General features: G+C 42.1%; 1 protein-coding gene and 1 long non-coding RNA gene across 2 annotated transcripts in view; both read left to right on the forward strand.

Moving 5' to 3' along the window:
• Positions 1–23,072, forward strand: part of LOC124778710 — a 188,921-nt gene that overhangs the window by 117,851 nt on the left and 47,998 nt on the right. Inside the window, exon 7 of the mRNA XM_047253662.1 lies at positions 6,224–6,384. Coding sequence (XP_047109618.1) covers positions 6,224–6,384 — 161 coding nt within the window. The remainder of the gene's footprint in view (positions 1–6,223; positions 6,385–23,072) is intronic.
• LOC124801359 lies at positions 6,334–22,877 on the forward strand. The gene is made up of 3 exons (XR_007017111.1): positions 6,334–6,384; positions 15,957–16,088; positions 22,440–22,877. It is a non-coding gene; the product is annotated as an uncharacterized LOC124801359 (long non-coding RNA).

Genomic DNA, 23,072 nt, shown 5'->3' on the forward strand with positions numbered 1-23,072 from the left:
CCACACTCCCTTCTGGCGAGAAATCGAATTCTTTCCATCCGTCGAGAGGGGTAGCGCAGGGGTTAACACACTGGACTCTCATTCCGAAGGATGACTGTTCAAAGCTACGTCCGACCATCCTGATTTAGGTTTTCCGTGACTCCCCTAAACCACTTACGGCAAGTGCCGGTATGGTTCCTTCGAAAGGGCACGACCGCCTTCCGTCTCCATCCTTCCCTAACCTGTAGATACGATCTGCGAATATTTCATCCATTTGGAGGATCAGTTTAATACCTCGACCTGAAACGTCCTTGCACTGTAATCACGGAATTACACGACACGATTTATGTTGCGGAGTAGCCATTTTCTAACATGTGGCGGTAATCAGTCAAACAGAAATCAACCAACGTCTAGCGAGAGTGAGTATAAGTTAGATGATGTATTCGTTCTTCCAATAACAGAGTCTGTTGCTGCGATCGTTAGTTTTGACAACACAATCCTTTGTAAAATATATATTCTTTTTGAGATACCCTGTATTTACACATTTACATATTAACTTTTAATATACTTTTGTAATTCTTTATATACATACTTGATTTATGAACCAGCGTGTTTTGGTCTTTACTGACTTCATAAACTTTCATACGATCACATTGCTCCAGCGATTCATTTGTTATTGTTTTTATAATCCGTCATGGTTAAAACAATGGTAACTTTTATAATAACCATTCTAGAAAATCACTGGAGTTGCAATGAGCTCATCGCTGTGATTTTTTTGATGTACTTGGTTTTTTTTGTATCATGTTTGTAGGGTCTGTAACTTAATTTCGTTAAAATACACAATATTCATTTTTCGTTTCGTCCATCTTAGCTGCCACTGTTTCATCTCTATCCCTCTCAGCCACGCTACAGCCTCGTGAGAACCCGAGTTGGTCGCACAGGCACCTGAATTTCATGCTTGCCTTGCGTGTCTTCCTCCCTAAGCCCACCAACAAACATTCAGCTCCGCCACTCTAGCAGTGAGTCGTCCTTTCATAATGTTACACGTGTTCCAGAATGACGCCAAAAAAGTTAGGTAACAAATCGATGCACTTTCAAACCCTCAAACAGAATACTGTGAAACGGACTCATGATTCGTGATGTTATCAATAATCTCCGCAGCTGTTTTGTCCCGCGTGCTCCATGTTTTAGTCACGGTGAAAGTAGACGCGTGGCTCGGCATCATCTCCAGTGCTTGTTCGTCGTTTACGTAACCTCTTACTCCATTCATACACTAACGGTTTTCCTTGGGCTTTTACTATCGCCTTTGTCAACATCTACAGAATCGCAGTTCTAATTTCTGTAGCAATACAATGGATTTATTCAATGCTTTCCATTACGCTGTATTTCGATGTACTATACCACCTAACGTTGACTTAGTTACGTCATTAGTTACTCGTCTTGTTGCTGGAACATGAGCATTATTTGTTACTGCTACTAAATCAAGAAATATTAAATCCCTTAATCATCCTACTATCATCATCATGTCAATTCTGGGAACTTCTGGGTTGAATTACGTACATTAAAATTGTCTGAAACTGCATGATTTTTTTTCCATTGGGATAGAGACTCTCGGGTCAGCAGCCTATAACGTATGAATATAATTCTACCTCAGCCATTGGCTGACGTACTAGTACATCATAAGTAGTTTCGTAGCAACCGGTCAAATTTCCAAATGTTCCTCTTCAAAAAATTTTATGATGAATGTATCGTTACGAGAGACGAGAGATGATACAGGATATAAATTCAGAGAAAAATATTGTCATAAATTACATTATCGCATTTACTACCATGCAGTTGCCGTAGCTTGAAGCCATCAAAATAAATTACTGAGAGTCACAGCCAGCCGGTGTGACCGAGCGGTTCTAGGCGCTTCAGTCTGGAACCGCGCGACCGCTACGGTCACAGTTTCGAATCCTGCCTCGGGCATGTTGAGTGTGATGTCCTTAGGTTAGTTAGGTTTAAATAGTTCTAAGTTTTAGGGGACTGATGACCTCAGATGTTAAGTCCCATAGTGCTCAGAGCCATTTGAACTATTTTGAGAGTCACAAAGTAGTATTAAACTTACAAAATACATCTAACGTAAAACATCGCTTTTGCGCAGAAGCATCTGAGAATGAAAAGGCTCATCTCGAAATTAGTTACGACATAAAGAATCAATATCCCCGCAACTGAAGAATATTGATTTCCTATCAAACGTTCCTGAGTGCTCCACAGTGGGTAGTGCAGATTATATAGATGGCTTGCTCTATCAATTGTTTCTCAGTACTGCGTTCGGAGCCATCAAACGTCCATATTCAATGTTTGGGAAATGTGTTGGATCAGCATGAAGCGTTATGTACCTGTCAGGAAGTTTCGTTATCTACCTGTTTTTGATGCCTCTTATTTCGTTGATAAGCATGTTCACGAATCTTCATCCTATGATTATTTAATGTCACCCGTACAGCTGCTAGTGAATAAATATACACAACACTGTAGAATTTACATATTCATTTTCTTCACATTTAGTGACACTAAACTCGATTTCAATAATTATCTTGATTGGAATGTATTAACATCAGTTTCGTAACTTACATAGGTGAGCTGCACAATCTCTGAGTGGTTGCACAAATTCAAAAGCGGCATATAGCAACTACTCCCGAGCACTGACTGAATTAAAACGAATCACGTAGTGTCTGGACCGACTGAATACATGTCTACAGCTGACTTTGACCTCCTACACGATGGCTATAGAAAGGCATGTAAGATATAAAATTGTTAAAATAGTAATATGATAAGCTATTACAGTTTAGATAATAACAAAAAAGTCGAAAAAGTAAAACAAAACTGATTAGGCATTGAAGTTGTCTTGATTAACTACACTCTGTATAATAAATAAAATGGCAAAATAATACCTCCTATTGTATGAAGTGAAACTATTAATACACACTGGGGTCTTCAAGCGCGCTACGACAGTTCTGATTTTATAATTTGGATATTTCTTTAGCATGTTATTTTGGGGAAATTATACGTTTTGGCAACAGAAAAATCATGACTCAAAAACGATAATACCGGATTTAGGACGAATTACGTTCAAAATCCAAATACTCTGCAAAAATAAAAAAGAAAATTCTGGAAGTGAATAGCTTTTGAAATATCTGGTTTCGGAAAAAATAAAATGTTTATTTCAAACAGGAAAATTGTGGCTTTCAAACAAGATATGTCAATGTTGAAACTAACGGTTACTAGCGGGATCAAATTTTAAATTCCTCGAGGTTTTCATGACTCTAAAATTGTAAATATTTTAATGAATAAAATGTTTCCATACAAACTAATTGCATCGCTATGATCAGTAGTTTGAAAACTGTAGTGTGAATAATAAATTTTTATGATACATCGGATGAATAAGAATGTAGGAATTTTGGGTTCAAAATGGTTCAAATGACTCTGAGCATTATGGGACTTAACATCTGAGGTCATCGTCCCCCAGAACTTAGAACTACTTAAACCTAACTAACCTAAGGTCATCACACACATCCATGCCCAAGACAGGATTCGAATCTGCGATCGTAGCGGTCGCGCGGTTCCAGACTGAAGCAGCTGGAACCGATCGGCCACAGTGGCCGGCTACTCAAACATACAAAAAAATCAGAATCAAGAAAATTAAATAAACATCTTTCTCTGACATTAAATATAGTTTCCACAAGTATATAGTATCATGTGCGAGCAGCAGTTCTCGGTCAATCAGAACAAAACACACTTATCATAGGTTCACGCGCACACTGTACAAAGGCGGGTTGTAAATTTGTTCGTTGATGTATATCAACGCCTGTCGACATCTTAGGGTCTTGATTTAATTATCACTTCAACAGACAGTGTAGAGGCACAGTTACGAGAGCGCCATCTCTATCTACTCTTTAATAGGGAATGCTCACAGAAGAATTAGTGTGGTCCAAAAATGTGAAGCAAGCAGGCAACCACGTCACGGAGATGTACTAGTGCTTCCTACAGACAACTGCGTGAGTCTGAATGGGTTCAAAAAGTATGGTCTTCCGAGTGGCGGGATGGTCCTTTCCGAGAACTGAGACACATTTCTGACGTGCTGCGTCAGTTCTGCAACGATGCTGCTATCAGTTGTCACGTGACCATCCTCACACCCATATATGGGGCTCTGGATGTCAACGCAACACAGACCCCCACCAGGCTCGTAGTACTGTAAGGGCAGCAGTGGCAGATCGTACAGCTACCACAGCACAGATATGAGAGCTTGTGCGCCCAGACGTGTCAACAAGAACTGCTGCGGACCGGTTATTAGCTGTGGGACTACAGGAACGCACGCCTGTAGCCCGTCTTCCACTCACGCTGCAGCATCGACGTGCACGGCTCCTTAGCCATCTTCCGTCGTCCAAATTACCTGCACAGGGATTTACTCCCATCCGTCCATTCGCTGGCACGTCTGTACCTGGGACAGGGCCAAACCAGTCGCCTCAGCTGGGCTGGGCACTGGGCCACGCCAGCTAGTGTTTAGCTGCTAGAAGAAATTCACCTCACCACGTACCAATTCCAGGCGGCTGAATAGCTCGCCAACATATGCTTGACATTACACACAGTACTTCTGACTGTTCACGCTGTTATAGCAAAGATATACCCAAATACACTACAGGCCATTGAAATTGCTACACCGCGAAGATGATGTGCTACAGGCGCGAAATTTAACCGACAGGAAGAAGATGCTGTGATATGCAAATGATTAGCTTTTCAGAGCATTCACACAAGGTCGGAGCCGGTGGCGACACCTACAACGTGCTGACATGAGGAAAGTTTCCAACCGATTTCTCATACACAAACAGCAGTTGACCGGCGTTGCCTGGTGAAACGTTGTTGTGACGCCTCGTGAAAGGAGGAGAAATTCGTACCATCACGTTTCCGACTTTGATAAAGGTCGGATTGTAGCCTATCGCGATTGCGGTTTATCGTATCGCGACATTGCTGCTCACGTTGGTCGAGATCCAATGACTGTTAGCAGAATATGGAATCGGTGGGATCAGGAGGGTAGTACGGAACGCCATGTTGAATCCAAAGGCCTCGTATCACTAGCAGTCTAGACGACAGGCATCTTATCCGCATGGCTGTAACGGATCGTGCAGACACGTCTCGATGCCTGAGTCAACAGATGGGGACGTTTGCAAGACAACAACATTGTACACGAACAGTTCGACGACGTTTGCAGCAGCAAGGACTATCAGCTCGGAGACCATGGCTGCCGTTACCCTTGACGCTGCATCACAAACAGGAGCGCCTGCAATGCTGTACCCAACGACGAACCTGGGTGCACGAATGGCAAAACATCATTTTTTCGGATGAATCCAGGTTCTGCTTATAGCATCATGATGGTCGTATCCGTGTTTGGCGACATCGCGGTGAACGCACATTGGAAGCGTGTATTCGTCATCGCCATACTGGCGTATCACCCGGCGTGATGATATGGGGTGCCATTGGTTACACGTCTCGGTCACCTCTTGTTCGCAATAACGGCACTCTGAACAGTGAACGTTACATTTCAGATGTGTTACGACCCGTGGCTCTACCCTTCATTCGATCCCTGCTAAATCCAATATTTCTGCAGGATAATGCACGACCGCATGTTGCAGGTCCTGTACGGGCCTTTCTGGATACAGAAAATGTTCGACCTGCTGCCCTGGCTAGCACATTCTCCAGATTTCTCACCAATTGAAAACGTCTGGTCAACGGTGACCGAGCAACTGGCTCGTCACAGTACGCCAATCACTACTCTTGATGAACTGTGGTATCATGTTGAAGCTGCATGGGCAGCTGTACCTGTACACGCCATCCAAGCTCTGTTCGACTCAATTCCCAGGTGTATCAAGGCCGTTATTACGGCGAGAGGTGGTTGTTCTGGGTACTGATTTCTCAGGATCTATGCACCCAAATTGCGTGAAAATGTAATCGCATTTCAGTTCAATGAATACCCGTTTATCATCTGCATTTCTTCTCGGTGTAGCGATTTTAATGGCCAGTAGTGTACTTTGGAATATTTACGTTCTGATAGATGTGTTGTTTCAATTTATTGCCATTTACTACTACATATAATGAACAGAACAAAACGATAAAGAAAAAAGTAATCCTTCTTACAGGCCCACTAGTGCTATATTTCTGCCCACAGAGCGAAAACACAGTTTTGAAACTTGACCTCTGTCTGTTGCAGGAGGCCCTTGGGTACAGCAGTGGCTGGCGCGCAGCGCAGGCGCCGGAGCGGGAGGCGAAAGGAAGGCCGCGGAGGCGGTGGGGGCGGCGCGGGCGGCGGCGGCGGAGGCGGCGCGCAGGGCGGCGCACCGCAGCAGCTTCCGCCGCGGCTGGCGCGGATCGGTGAGTGGCGGCCGGCGCGGTCGGGACAGCAGGCGCCCGTTCCCGCCCCTGCCTCGACCTTTGGGCTGAATCTCTGGACAGATCAGCTGGACACCAGATCGATTCCATATTCCTATATTTCGAAAAGGCTTTTGATACCGTTCTTCACAAGGGACTACTAATCAAATTGCGTGCATATGGAGTACCGTCTCAGTTGTGTGACTGGATTCGTGATTTCCTCTCAGAGAGGTCACAGTTCGTAGTGATAGACGGTAAATCATCGACTAGAACAGAAGTGATATCTGGCATTCCGCGAGGTAGTGTCATAGGCCCTCTCATGTTCCTGATTTACATAAATGATCTAGGTAATAATTTGATCAGTCCCCTTAGATTATTTGTAGATGACGCTGCAATTTACCGTCTAGTAAAATCATCAGACGATCAATACCAATTACAAAATGATCTAGAGAGAATTTCTATATGGTGCTAAAAGTGGCAATTGGCACTAAACAAAGAAAAGTGTGAGGTTATCCACACGGGTACCAAAAGGAATCCGATAAATTTTGGGTATACTACAAATCGCACAAATCCAAGGGCTGTCAAGTCGGCTAAATACCTAGGAATTACAATTACGGGCAACTTAAATTGGAAAGACCACATAGATAATATTGTGGGGAAGGCGAAACAAAGACTGCGCTTTGTTGGCAGAACACTTAGAAGATGCGACAAACCAACTAAAGACACAGCGTACACTACACTTGTCCGTCCTGTGATGGAATATTGTTGCGCGGCGTGGGATCAGTACCAGGTAGGACTGACGGAGTACATCAAAAAAGTGCAAAGAAGGGCAGCTCGTTTCATGTTAATGCGCAATAGGGGTGAGAGTGTCATTGATATGATACGTGAGTTGGGATGGCAGTCACTGAAACAAAAGCGGTTTTCTTTGCGGCGAGGTCTATTTACGAAATTTTAATCACCAACTTTCTCCTCCGAATGCGAAAATATTTTGTTGACGCCCGCCTACGTAGGGAGAAATGATCATCATAATAAAATAAGAGAAATCAGAGCTCGAACGGAAAGATTTAGGTGTTCCTTTTCCCCACGCGCCATGGAGTGTGGAATGGTGGAGAAGTAGTATGAAAATGGTTCGATGAACCCTCTGCCACGCACTTAAATGTGAATTGCAGAGTAACGATGTAGATGTAGACACCTATGTCCACCCACTTGAGAGAAATCTCAACTACACTGATGGAAACGCAAAGTGTTGCACCATGATCAACAATCCGATGTTCATCAAACTTTGTAGAGAGGTTCATCACGAAACAGGCATTAATTGACTAAACTGATATTTCATCCGGATCCGATATCCATCACCAGTATGAGGAGCGAGCCCCTCACAGGAATAAAAGCAGTCTAGTGTCCCTTTTGGAATCGAAGCAGACAGCGTGAGAATATTATCTCCAGAAATTTCCTGCCCTGCCTGAAGCATATGCTCTGTCAATTCATGAAGACTACTGGCTGCAGGCTGGTGTGAAAGTACTGTATAACTCATACCTTCAGATCCCACATATACTGTATCGGTCACAAATAAGAGGACACCACGGGCCAGTCAAGCATCCGCAAAACCCTCAAGGCGTTTTTGTTATTAACTGAGGTGAGGGAGTCTTGCATTACGATACTGTAATACCCCATTTGGTATCCTAGTTATTATGGGCATTTATCAGGGATCACTCGCCCAGCGCAGAGTCCCAAAGAACGGAAAAAAAGAGCAGCTGACTCCTGTGTAGAAGAAGCGCAAAGGAACAGATTCACAAAATTACAGACTAATTTCACTAACATCGGACTGCTGCAGAATCCTCGACATTTTCTCAGTTTGAGCATAATAAATTTTCTTCAGACCGAGGAGCTTATGTCTACGAATCAGCATGGTTTTAGAAGGCAACGTTCGTATGGAACTCGGCTTGTCCTTTTCCCACGCGATATACCGCTAACTGTGGCTGAAGGGCAACAGGCAGAGTCCATATTTCTAGATTTCCGGAAAGCTGGTTGGCTGGTTGGTTTGTGGGAGTGAAGGGACCAGACTACAAGGGCCATCGGTCCCTTTCTGGAAAGCATTTGACATGATGACCCATTGCAGACTGTTAACCAAGATACGAGAATATGGAATAAGTTCATAGATATGTGAGTGTCTCTAAGTAATAGCACCCAGTACGTTGTCCTCAAAGGTGAGTGTTCAGCAGAGACTTGGGTGTCCCAGGGAAGTCTGACAGGATCGCTATTATTTTACACATACATAAATGTTCTGGCTGACAGTGTGGGCAGCAATCTGCGGTTGTTTGCTGATGATGCTGCATGTACGCAAAGGTGTCGAAGATGAATGACTGGATACAAGATGAAAATTCGTAGTTGGAGTTTTGAATGCAGTTAGCTCTAAATGCGGATGAGTAGGAAAAACAAACTCGTAATGTTCGGATACAGTATTAGTAATGTCCTTAAATATCTGGGCGTAACGTTGCAAAGCGATATAAAACGAAACAAACATTTGATGTAAATACATAAAACTGCAACCAGTCACTTTGTTGAATAAATATTTATTATTCCATGAACGGTTTTCGAGCCTTTTCAAGTTCGTCTTCGGATAGTTTTCTAGGAGTTGCATCACTGTTTTTACCATAATGCTGGGTGCTTCATGTATCGCCACGATTATTAGCTATCTGTGAGAATGGATGCAAAATTTTAGTTGTGTACTTACTGCTACAGTATGGGCGGTTATTTTCCGTTAGCGTCCACCTGTCTGCTTCCGTTCTGATGACCCGGTGGTACATCACACACTTTGACACAATCTGTATGCATTTACACTTTGATAGTGATACTTTTCCAGCTTCCAGAATATGCTATACAACTGTTGCTTGTAACAAAGATGTTCTACATCTACATGGATACTCTGCAAATCGCAATTAAGTGCCTGCCATAGGGTTCACTGAACCATCTTCACAATTCTCTATTATTCCAATCTCGTATAGCGCACGGAAACAACGAACACCTATATCTTTCCGTACGAACTCTGACTTCCCTTATTTTATCGTGGTGATCGTTACTCCATATATAGATCGGTGTCAACAAAATATTTTCGCATTCGGAGGAGAAAATTGATGATTGGAATTCCGTGAGAAGATTCAGTCGCAACGAAAATCGCCTTTCATTTAATGATGTCCAGCCCAAATCCTGTATCATTTCAGTGACACACTCTCCCATATTTCGCGATAATAAAAAACGTGCTACCCTTCTTCGAACTTTTTCGATGTATACGGTCAGTCCTATCTGGTAAGGATCCCACACTGCGCAGCAGTATTCTAAAAGAGGACGGACAAGCGTAGTGTAAGCAGTCTCCTTAGTAGAAAGTCTCCTGCCAATAAAACGCAGTCGTTTTTTAACCTTCCCCACAAGATTCTCTGTGTGTTCCTTCCAATTTAAGTTGTTCGTGAGTATAATTCCTAGGTATTTCGTTGAATTTACGGCCTTTAGATTAGATTGATTTATCGTGCAACCGATGTTTAACGAATTCCTTTTAGCACTCATGTGGATGACCTCACACTTTGCGTTATTTAGGGTCAATTGCCAATTTTAGCGCCATTCAGGTATCTTTTCTAAATCGTTTTGCAATTTGTTTTGATCTTCTGATGACTTTACTAGACGATGAACGAGAACATCATCTGCAAACAACCTAAGATGGCTGCTCAGATTGTCTCCCAAATCGTTTATATAGATAAGGAACAGCAAAGGGCCTATAATTCTACCTTTGGGAACGCCAGAAATCACTTCTATTTTACTCGATGACTTTCCGTCAATTACTACGAACTGTGATCTCTCTGACAGGAAATCACAAATCTAGTTACATGACTGAGACGATATTCCATAAGCACGCAGTTTCACTACAAGCCGATTGTATGGTACAGTGCAAAGCCTTCCGGAAATCCAGAAATACGAAATCGATCTGAGATGCCTTGTCAATAGCACTCAACACTTCAAGCGAATAAAGAGCTAGTTGTGTTTCACACGAATGATGTTTTCTAAACCCATGTTCACTGTGTGTCAATAGACCGTTTTCTTCGAAGTAATTCATAATGTTCGAACACAATATATGCTCCAGAATCCTGCTGCATATCGACGGTAACGATATGAGCCTGTGATTTAATGGATTACTCCTACTACCTTTCTTGAATATTGGTGTGACCTGTGTAACTTTCGAGTCTTTGCACATGGATCTTTCGTCGAGAAAACGGTAGTATATGATTGTTAAGTAAGTCTCTATTGCATTAGCATACTCTGAAAGAAATGTAACTGGTAAACAGTCTGGACCAGAAGACTTGCTATTATTAAGTGATTTAAGTTGCCTCACTACTCCTACATTATTCATGTTGGCAGCGTTCTTGCTTCGAATTCTGGAATATGTACTTCGTCTTCTTTTGCGAACGCATTTCGGAAGCCTGTGTTCAATAACTCTGCTTTGGCAGCACTGTCTTCGATAGTATCTCCACTGGTATCGCGCACAGAAGGCATTGATCGTGCCTTGCCGCTCACATATTTCGCATATGACCAGAATATCTTTCGATTTTCTGCCATGTTTCGAGACAGTTTCGTTGTGGAAACTATTATAAGCATCTCGCGATGAAGTCCCCGTTAATTTTCGGGATTCTGTAAAAGACCGCCACTCTTGGGGATTTTGCGTCTGTTTAAATTTGGTATCTTCGTTCCGTTGTTTCTGCAATACTGCCGTGATGACTGGGTGTTGTGTGATGTCCTTAGGTTAGTTAGGTTTTAGTAGTTCTAAGTTCTAGGGGACTGATGACCATAGATGTTAAGTCCCATAGTGCTCAGAGCCATTTGAACCATTTTTGCAATACTGCTCTGACCCGTTTTGTTTACCAAGGAGGATCAACTCCGTCGTTTGTTAATTTATTTGGTATAAATCTCTCAATTGCTGCCGATACTATTTCTTTCAATTCAAACCGCATCTGGTCTACCCTTATATCATTAATTTGGAAGGAGTGAAGACTGTCTCTAAGGAAGGCGTCAAGCGAATTTTTATTTGCTTTTTTTTGAATAGCTTTATTTTCCGTTTATTTTTTCAGGATTTGGGGCTTACGATATTCAGTCTCGCCATGACAGCCCTGTATTCACGAATCCCTGTATCGCTTTTGATGCTCGTTATTAACTCAGAATTATTTGTTGCTAAGATGTTAAGTGTGTTTTCACAACCGTTTACTATTCGTCTGGACTCATGAACTAACTCCTCGAAATAATTTTCAGAAAATGGGTTTAGCATAATTAAACATGTATTTTCGCCAACATGTCGAGGGTACATTAAAGTCACCACCAACTATAATCGTATGAGTCGGGTACGTGTTTGAAATGAAACTCTTGACAAAAAGATACCATAGGCCCTCCTTGATCAGAGATGTAATTTGTTCTTGTTTACATGTATTTAAGTCGATATATGGGAAAATATTGTAATCAGATTGGCGTTAATACGAGAGCACAAAATAAAATAAATAAATGAATTATTACAAGAACAAATTTCAAGTGATCTGATGTCTTATTTCTTTTCGTATATTAAAATTTAATACAGTCAATTTATGAGCAAATACTTTAATGAAGACTGGCATTGATATGAATGCCCAGGAGTAAAATAATACCGAATTATAGTATTTACAATGAGATGCAACTATTTGAATGATCATGAATATTATATTTAAATTTAAAACAATTACAAACCTTCAAACGAGCTGCTGACTTCTGTTCTTACATTAACACTATCTGGAACATTAATAAGGTTAGATTCTATTTATTTTAGCTAAAGGTAATATCTATGAAAATTATAACATTTGGAAAGAACTAGAGCTGTTTCTATGGAGTGATGTGCCAACTGGTCATCAAAATGGAAGCAGACAGATGGACGCTAACGGAAAAATCTGCGCATAGTGTCATAGTAAGTACAAAACTAAAATCTTGCATCTTATTGACAGCTAAACAATACTCATGGAGACACATTAAAGCGTGTTCCACCTTCTTGCCACAGAGCACCCAGTATCATGCTAGAAATAGTGATGTAACTTCCAGAAAACCATCTGACGGTGAACCTGAAAAGGCTCGAAAACTGGTTCATGGAATAATAAATAAATATTTAACAAAGCGACTGGTTGCAGTTTTATGTATTTATATTCAATTAACAGTCACTGGTTCTAAAATCCGTAATGGAAAGCTTAAACATGTGATGACTGTGGTAGGGTTGGCGAATGGTCGATTTCGGTTTGTTGGAAGAATTTAAGAAACTGTGGTTCATCCGTAAAGCAGACGACGTACAGAATGCTACTGCGATGCATGCTTGAGTAATGTTCGAGTGTTTGGGATTCCCACCAGGTTGAATTAACGGAAGACATAGAAGTAATTCAGGGGCGGGCTGCTACCAGTTTGTACCAGTAAGTTCCAACAGCTTGCAAGTGTCACGGAGATGCTTCCGGAACTCAAATGAGAATTCCTGGAGGGAACACGACGTTCTTTTCGAAGAACACCACTGAAAAAATTTAGAGCACCGGTACAGCTGACTGCAGATTGATTCTACTGCCGCCAACTTACATTACACTTAAGGACCACGAAGATAAAAGCACACCGTCGTCGGGCGACGAGTGGCCTACCGGGAGCATCCGACCGCCGTGTCATCCTCAAGGAGAATGCGGATAGGAGGGGCGTGGGGTCAGCACACCGCTCTCCCGGTCGTTATGATGGTATTCTTGACCGAAACCGCTACTATTCGGTCGAGCAGCTCCTCAGTTGGCATCACGAGGCTGAGTGCACCCCGAAAAATGGCAACAGCGCATGGTGGCTGGATGGTCAGCCATCCAAGTGCGGCCAAGCCCAACAGCGCTTAACTTCGGTGATCTCACGGGAACCGGTGTATCCACTGCGGCAAGGCCGTTGCCACCACGAAGATAAGATACGAGAAATTAGGGGTCATACGGAGGCATATAGAGAGTCGTTATTCCCTCGCTCTATTTGCGAGTGAAATAGAAAAGGAAATCACTAGTAGTAGTATGCGGTGGCTTATAAAGCATGTATGTACATGTAGAGGTAGATGTTGATGGTTTATATGTAATCAAGTAATTATAAGCTGCCAGTACCAGGCAAAATAAGTATACTATAAGCGAGTATTCAATAGCTTTTCACGAAGTACCAGCTTTCTTTCTAACTTACTGTCAAATTATATTTTAACTACAGTTCAGTCTTGATCACAACACTTAAGTCTCAATAACATAGGTGACCGGTTTCGGTTATATTTGTAGAACCATCTTCAGACCCATGGTTTCCTTAGAGGATGGTAGGCGGAGCTCCGCCTACCATCCTCCAAGGAAGCCATGGGTCTGAAGATGGTTATATAAATATCAGTTGATATTTAAAAAAATGTAGTCCATCAACAAAGGAGGTGGCTTACAAAACACTCGTTCGACCTATACTTGAGTATTGCTTATCAGTGTGGGATCCGTACCAGATCGGGTTGACGGAGGAGATAGAGAAGATCCAAAGAAGAGCGGCGCGTTTCGTCACAGGGTTATTTGGTAAGCGTAATAGCGTTACGGAGATGTTTAGTAAACTCCAATGGCAGACTCTGCAAGAGAGGCGCTCTGCATCGCGGTGTAGCTTGCTCGCCAGGTTTCGAGAGGGTGCGTTTCTGGATGAGGTATCGAACACATTGCTTCCCCCTACTTATACCTCCCGAGAAGATCACGAAAGTAAAATTAGAGAGATTCGAGCGCACACGGAGGCTTTCAGACAGTTGTTCTTCCCGCGAGCCATACGCGACTGGAACAGAAAAGGGAGGTAATGACAGTGGCACGTAAAGTGCCCTCCGCCACACACCGTTGGGTGGCTTGCGGAGTATAAATGTAGGTGTAGATGTAGATGAAGCCATGCGTCTGAAGATGAGTTATATAAATATAACCGAAACCGGTCACCTATGTTATTGAGACACACGTGTTGTGATCAAGACTGAACTTTGATTAAAATATAATACTCTATTGATCACTGTTTCCAAAAATGTTTACCAAAATTACTGTCATATGCTCGAAAAAAATTAGTGTAGTGGTAGTTAGCTCTTACACAGCATACAGATTAAGTTGCTATGAAGTTCCTGTGATATTTTGAGGTATACCTCGGCTCGTTCCACATCCACATCTATTTTTTGCTAGAGTCCGCGATATACGATGAATGAAGGATCGAATGTATTGGCACATTCTTCTCCTATAGGAACAGTTTTATTTGTGTAACGATAATAAATTCGTATGGAGATGAAACTTCAGTAAACATTTTCCGCAGGAATATAAATTTTGTTGTTGTGGTCTTCAGTCCTGAGACTGGTTTGATGCAGCTCTCCGTGCTACCCTATCCTGTGCACGCTTTTTCATCTCCCAGTACTTACTGCAACCTACATCCTTCTGAATCTGCTTAGTGTATTCATCTCTTGGTCTCCCTCTACGATTTTTACCCTCCACGCTGCCCTCCGATGCTAAATTTGTGATCCCTCGATGCCTCAGAACATATCCTACTAACCGGTCCCTTCTTCTTGTCAAGTTGTGCCACAAACTCCTCCTCTCCCCAGTTCTATTCAATACTTCATCATTAGTTATGTGATCTACCCATCTAATCTTCAGCATTCTTCTGTAGCACCACATTTCGAAAGCTTCTATTCTCTTCTTGTCCAAAGCATTTATCGTCCATGTTTCACTTCCATACATGGCTACACTCCATACAAATACTTTCAGAAATGACTTCCTGACACTTAAATCTATACTCGATGTTAACAAATTTCTCTTCTTCAGAAACGCTTTCGTTGCCATTACCAGTCTACATTTTATATCTTCTCTACTTCGACCATCATCAGTTATTTTGCTCCCCAAATAGCAAAATTCCTTTACTACTTCAAGTCTCTCATTTCCCAATCTAATTCCCTCAGCATCACCCGACTTAATTCGACTACATTCCATTGTCCTCGTTTTGCTTTTGTTGATGTTCATCTTATATCCACCTTTCAAGACACTGTCCATTCCGTTCAACTGCTCTGCCAAGTCCTTTGCTGTCTCTGACAGAATTACAATGTCATCGGCGAACCTCAAAGTTTTTATTTCGTCTCCCTGGATTTTAATACCTACTCCGAATTTTTCTTTTGTTTCCTTCATTGCTTGCTCAATATGCAGATTGAATAACATCGGGGAGAGGCTACAACCCTGTCTCACTCCCTTCCCAACCACTGCTTTCCTTTCATGCCCCCCGACTCTTATAACTGCCATCTGGTTTCTGTACAAATTGTAAATAGCCTTTCGCTCCCTGTATTTTACCCCTGCAACCTTTAGAATTTGAAAGAGTGAATTAACATACTTTTATGGCAAAAAATTGTGTGGAATTGGCAATATTAATATTTGTAACATATTTGAAGTTTCTAAGGAGATCATGTGAAGGGTTATAAGCGAGCTGGTGACTTGTTTCCAAGTGAATATGCTGCCGTCAGATATTTGATGTGTGTCTCGGTTCTCGGTTTCCAGGGGTCACGTGACACGGCGCACGACGAGAGCTGGGGGCGGCGGCGCGAGTACAGCTACGGAGACGGCGGAGCCGTGGGCGGAGGCGGCAGCAGCGCCGACCTGGTGGCCGGGGGCGGAGTTCTCCTCTGGCAGGTAGGCCAGCAGGATAAAGGCCACGTTAGTTAATGAGCAGGTGGCGAGGGTATGGAGGAGAAGGGGCAGACCAATGCCTATAGTTGAGAACAAAATGACTGTGGAAAACTATACAGATCTAAATATGAAACGTCCCCTTAGAAAAATTATAAGTGATTGCACTGGTTAGCCCCTTACGTTATTTGTTTTTCAAACAGCTGAGCAAAACTGAACGTAGTCAGACATTTCTCTCTTTACTTATTCCGATCAACACTAAACTGACACACAATATTATTTTTTTTTTAGCGCAACGCAATCTGCCTTTCAATAATCCCTACAAAAGAATGGCCCTGACTAATAATGACCTATACCTGTCATGAATCACTTACAAAAATCTTCGTTACTCGAACTACTGCAATACAGCGAGCGTCAATACTGCCAGCTAAATAAAGGATTCTAACTACTGAAGTCACTAACTACTGATAGGCACAGTTATCAAATGAAAGATTTTGATAGAGAACAAACAATGTATTTACCTTAACAACATTCCAAAGTCATTTTATATATATACGAGGGGAGTTCAGAAAGTAAGCTCCGATCGGTCGCGAAATGGAAACGACTATGAAAATCCGATAAAGCTTTGCACAGATGTGTTGGGTAGTGTCTCTAGTATAACCCCAGTTAGCATCACGTCGCTCTTCTCATTTCTGAGCTCGCAGTGAGTGCGTAAAGATGTCTAGAAAATAGTGTCTGCCTCCAAGTACGAGGGCCTGGTGAGAAATTTCGCCTGAAGCTATGCAGCTAACATTAGATAGCTGTCGTGCTGTTTCGTCTTCACGACAATTCTCAGCCGCATTCTGCAGGGGCAATGAAGATGCTCCTGCATCGTTTTCAAATGGAAATGTTAGATTACCCACAATACAGTCCGCAATTGTCTCCCCCTGAGTTTCGTCTCTGGTCACATGAACCGCTGTCTTTGAAGACAACATTTTGACACAGACAACGAGGTGTAGGCCAGCGTGGAGAATTGGCAGAAAGCACTGGCGGCTGCCTTCTATGATGAGGCTATTGAAAAGTTGGTACAACGCTATGACAAAAGTCTAAGTCAGAACGGCGACTACGTAGGGAAGTAGCTGAAAGGTGTAGCTAATTGTTACAAGTAAAACATTTCTGATGTTCACTGTGGTTTCAATTTGGCAATCAATCGGAGCTTACTTTCTGAACAGGCCTCGTATTATAACAACACGTCATTTGAAATTATAAAACCTTGTTCCTAGTACTGCTAAGAACAACAGATATGTTTGCTAACCTTCCGCACTATGTATATTACAATACTGCTTGTAATAGTTGACAGCCTACTACTACGTAAATTTTTCATAAAGATGCATATTTTGTCTTTTTATATAAATATGAAGATGACCATAATGATTGAAACCAGTAATTAAATAAAAAGAAATTTGCAATTAGCGACTGTTGTATTTACGATGTATAATTACTCTTGTCTTCCTTTGTTATTGCTCCTGCTGTCACGTTCTGCTTTAATAGCAACATCAGATCAGATCTGGTGAATAATATGTAGTCGGGGCAGAACATCTGAACATCAAAAACCAAACAAAGAAATTGTCGCTGGCTGCTACTACATTCGTCAAGTATGTGAGAATGATCACATTTAGCGACTTCCAGCAATCTTTACAAGTAATTTCAAACCTTGTAGTAACTTTTCTCGCTGAGACTTCCCACAAAATAATGAAACCGGAAAAGTTTATCGCTTACTACATTTTCGCTATTTATGCCGTAAAACTACAGCATCAAGCATGAAGTTTTAATTTATTACTTCTTCATTACTAACTCTATATGCAGCAAATTTTGCAGACGCTACACATATATACCACAGCGTGTATTTTCAAAATTATATCACTGTATGACACATAGTTCGACAATACGACATCATGAATATTGAGATGCTTCAAAAGAATGTTTTGTTCATAGTAGTTCGATTCTTTAAGAATCGTGATGGATGGGGTAACTGGTTTCCTATAATTCGGCAACATTCGTTGTTCAAACGTTACCCAACCAGTGTAATGAGTAGAAGGCAAGTCGTAAACGCGCCACAGGTGCAATGATGCAATTGCTGCTGTAGGCAAACACAACAGACAGCCGTAAACTTTGGTGCTAACTTGAGTCTGTCGCGTCCTGGAGTCATTCATCACTATACAGACCACTTGGTCTTCCAACAAGATGTTAGCTTATCTCGATGGCAAATATGTTGCAGACGATTAAAATAACGGCACACGATGGCAGCATGCAGCAAAAGTCAATCTGCCATGAAGTAAACTACATGTATTGATATCCAAATAACTCGTATTTCAGCGCATTCTTAACGCTACCTACAATCTGAATGTGACGGAAGATTACACAGTGAGTTTCTCGAACAGAAATCACTTTTAATGTTGAATGTTTATGAGAAGATCGCGCTATGCCTCGAACACTGGAAGTATACTGACCCACTGACAATGCGGTTCATTGTTCCACAGTATTTACGCTCGCGTTGGTCGGAGTCCCACGGACGTGAATCAGTTAGTTCAGGAGGACCATCTCTCACCCTGGTTATGGGTTGCTGAGAAACTAGCAAATGGCCACTCACCAGATACTGCAATTGAAGCGCTGGCACAGGACTGAGGCAGCATGTAATGGTATACCCACAGCAGTCATACAAGCTCAGTTTGACTTCATGTTCGATTCCTACACGGAAGAAAGCCATTGGTAAAGCCAGAGGTAGTAACCCTGTGTGAGAAATTTTGCATCCTGTATACCCCCCAAATCATCTACAGTTTTTATCACATACATTTCCTAATATCCAATATACTCCCAGTAACGTAAAATTCCGTTATTAGTTGTCTTCCCAGCGTTCCGCAGATCCAAATTTACGACTCAAGTATTTCGAGCAGTCCTTCTTGCCTACTCAGTACTCATTCTTAGTCGGAATAGAGTGGAATTATTTCTTAAATAAAGTAATAGCAGGTCTTCACAGTGTTCCAAGACTCCAGTTGGAAACCTATATTCTTCACCGTTAATCCTTTGTTTAGCATCGTAATTTTATCTTTCACGCACTGTTCGAAAAGAAACATTAAACAATGTATTAGCCACCTCTCGTTCATAGGGTAAGGGTACCTTTTGCTTATCTTGGAAGGTGTACTGTCAGAAAAATTATTGCACCTGGAAAGACGACGTAGATTTTGATACTATGACGGAATATGCCACCTGGGAGACAATAGATGTACTGATAACGGTTCCAACGTCGTCCGCCAACAGACAGCGAGTGGCATAGCTACCACAACAACATCGGTGGCTACCCTTTAATATGGAATACTCACAGCCAGAAGGCTCAGTGTGATTCAAACGTGTGAAGCAAGCAGGCAATCATGCCACGGAGACGCACTCTTGCTTCCTACACCGAACTGAACGAGTTTTAAAGGGATCAAACTGTGGCCTTCCGAGTGGCGGGATTGTACTCTCGGAGAACTGCCACATACGTTGGACGTGCTGCGTCATTTCTGCAACGATGCTGGTATCAGTGGTCAAGTCAACATTCTCACACCCGTAAACGAGCTTCTGGCCGTCCACACAGCACAGACGATCGCCAGGATCGTCGTAGCAGTGACAAATAGAACAACTACCATGGCAAAGATAAGAGGACTTGTGCGCTCAGACGTGTCAACACGAACTGTTTCGAACCGGTTATTAGTAGTGGGACTACGGGTACACACACCTCTATCCCGTCTTCCATTCACGACGCAGTATCGACGAGCACGGCACGACTGGTACCGCCAGAGTATCACAAGGAACATGGAATGGCAAACCAGATCCTGAGATTCTGTCTGCACGGAAGTGATGGTTATCTGCGTTTACGATGTAGACCTGGTTAGCGCTGTCTCGTAAAGTGCATTCGTCCAAGACACACTGCCCCACCCCAGGTCTTATAATCTGGGGTGCGTTCACTTTCGATGTTTCTGCAGGGGACGCTAATCATCATTCAGTTTGTGCAGAATGCTGTTCGATCTGTTATTTTTCCATTCTTGGAACAGGTAGGTGATGTGATGTTCCAACAGAATAACGCTCGCCCACACACTGTCTATGAAACTCAATGTGCTCTGCAAGACGTGCAGCAACTTCCCTGGCCAGCACGAGCTCCGGACTTGCCTCCAGTGGAATACGTGTGCGATATGACGGGACGAGAAATGACTCGTGTCACCCGTCAACCAACAGCTACGCGAACACGTCGAGCAGGCGTGGAAGAACGAATCCCGGGACAGTATTGAGCATCTGTACGATGGACTGGATGTCAGAGTCAGCGTCTGCATTGCCACATGTGGAGGCTACACTACGTACTGTTACGGGTGTCTCAGAATGGGTCGATACCTGGCACCTCTGAACCGCTTGTGCTAATCTTCTGTATATGTAAACATTCCATGTACTCCAAATGCACTGTTTCAACAATAAATCTTGAGTGAATTGGGTACCTCTAAAAGGGTGCACTAATTTTTTTCCTGGGGTGTATAATCCCCTCGGCTTCACATTAGGGTACTCACCATATTGAAAAATTCATTAGGCACCAAAGAAGACGAAGTAAATATTCCTGAATTCCAATCAAGAACAATTGCCAAGATGAGAAACATACAAGTAGATATCCATGGAGTAACGAAACAGCTTAAATCACTTAATAAAGGCAAGACCTCCGGTCCAGATTGTATACCAGTCAGGTTCCTCTCAGAGTAGGCTATGCTGATAAAATAGCTCCATATTTAGCAATTATATACAACCACTCGCTCACAGAAAGATTCGTACCTAAAGACTGGAAAATTGCTCAAGTCACACCAATACCCAAAAAGGGAAGTAGCAGTAATCCCCTGAATTAAAGGTCCATATCACTAACGTAGATTTGCATTAGGATTTTGGAACATTATGAAGTACCTTGAAGAAAACGATTTATTGAGACATAGTCAGCACAAATTCATAAAATATCGTTCTTGTGAAACACAACTACCACTTTATTCTCATGAAGTGATAAGTGCCATCGACAGGGAATGTCAAATTGATTCCATATGTTTAGATTTCCATAAGGCTTTCGACACCGTTCCCCACAAGCGTGTTCTAACCAAACTGCGTAAGAAAGGTCACAGTTCGTAGTAATAGACGGAAAGTCATCGAGTAAAACAGAAGTAATATCCGGCGTTCCCCAAGGAAGTGTTGCAGGCCCTCTATTGTACCTGATCTATATTAACGACATAGGAGTCAATCTGAATAGCCGTCTTAGATTGTTTGCAGATGATGCTGTCACTTACCGTCTTGTAAAGTCATCAGATGATCAAAACGACTTGCAAAATGATTTAGATAAGATATCTGTAAGGTGCGAAAAGTGGCAGTTGCCCCTGAATAAGGAAAAGTGTGAAGTTATTCACATGAGCACTAAAAGAAATCAGCTAAATTTCGACTACGCGATAAGTCACACAAATCTGAAGGCTGTAAATCCAACTAAATACTTAGGGATTATAATTAGAAATAACCTAAATTGGAACGATCACATAGATAATATTGTGTGTAGAGCAAACCAAAGACTGCGATTCATTGACAGAACACTTATAAGGTACAACAGGTCTCCTATCGAGACTGCTTACACCACGCTGGTCCGCCCTATTCTGGACTATTGCTGTGCGGTGTGGGATCCGCATCAGGTGGGACTGACGGATGACATCGTAAAAGTACAAAGAAGGGCAGCTCGTTTTGTATCATCGTGAAATACGGGAGATAGTGTCACAGACATGATACGTGAATTGGAGTGGCAATCATTAAAACAAAGACGTTTTTCGTTGCGAAGGGATCTTCTCATGAAATTCCAACCACCAGTTTTCTCCTCCGATTGCGAAAACATTCTGTTGACACCCACCCACATAGGGAGAAATGATCATCACGATAAAATAAGAGAAAACAGGGCTCGCACAAAAAAATTAAGTGCTCGTTTTTTCCGCGTGCCGTTCGGGATTGGAACGCAGATACGACGCTAAAACACCTGTAAAGGAAATGATTTTGACTGTTATATGACATTAAAGACACTTGCAGCCAAGAAGCGTCCGTTGATATCACCGCTACCTCAATACAGTCATTGAAGGCACCACTACAATATTCACGAGTGTTTCGCGAAATGTGCAAGTTTTCACCGTTCTCTTATTAGCATGTGCTAAAGTAATCCAGATTCTTGATAACCAAACGTGAAATACGTTTCGCCTTACCCAGAGGAAAACTTAAATGATCATTTCAATTCCTGTTTGTGTCTGAGTTACTGTCTGATAGATTTTCTCTCTCTCTCTGTTTCAGCCATGGGGCCTGTGGCAACCTGGAATGCTGTATTTATGATCTGACGTCCCCGCTTGATCTTCAAATGCGACAGCTGTAAATAGATGCGTGACGTTCCAGTAATCATCTTAAAGAAAAGCGAGTGTAAATTCCTTATCACGGACAGAACTGTGTCGTACAATGACAGAATAACGACCTTTCCTGAGTGACTCTCCTGCTGGTTATATGGTCAAGTTATCCAAGTTCTTAACTGTAGAATTGAAGTATTGAAATGCAAGTACACAATATTCCAGTGTGAGATATTATAATCCATCAAATCATGACCTCGATAAGGAAGAACTCTGTTTTCTTTACTGTTAGACTAGAGTATTTAAGTATGTGATCTGCTTAAGTTTTCCATAGGACAAAATAATGTACGCTTGTATTATTATAAAATTAAATATTTGATTTTTATTTATTTTCCAGCTATAGCTTTTTGTACTGTTTAATAAAGTATATGTAAAGAAAAAGATGAATTTGATGTGTTTTTTATGTGTACTATCCCTAATTTTAGTTCTGTTAATTCAGTTTTCGTTTCTGTTATTGTTGTTAGGGTGGGAATGGCTTTTCATCAAGTTATCACATTTACCTGTCAGAATAATTGACGAGCCTATA

The sequence above is a fragment of the Schistocerca piceifrons genome, chromosome 1, assembly GCF_021461385.2.
Source record: "Schistocerca piceifrons isolate TAMUIC-IGC-003096 chromosome 1, iqSchPice1.1, whole genome shotgun sequence".
NCBI lineage: Eukaryota > Metazoa > Arthropoda > Insecta > Orthoptera > Acrididae > Schistocerca > Schistocerca piceifrons.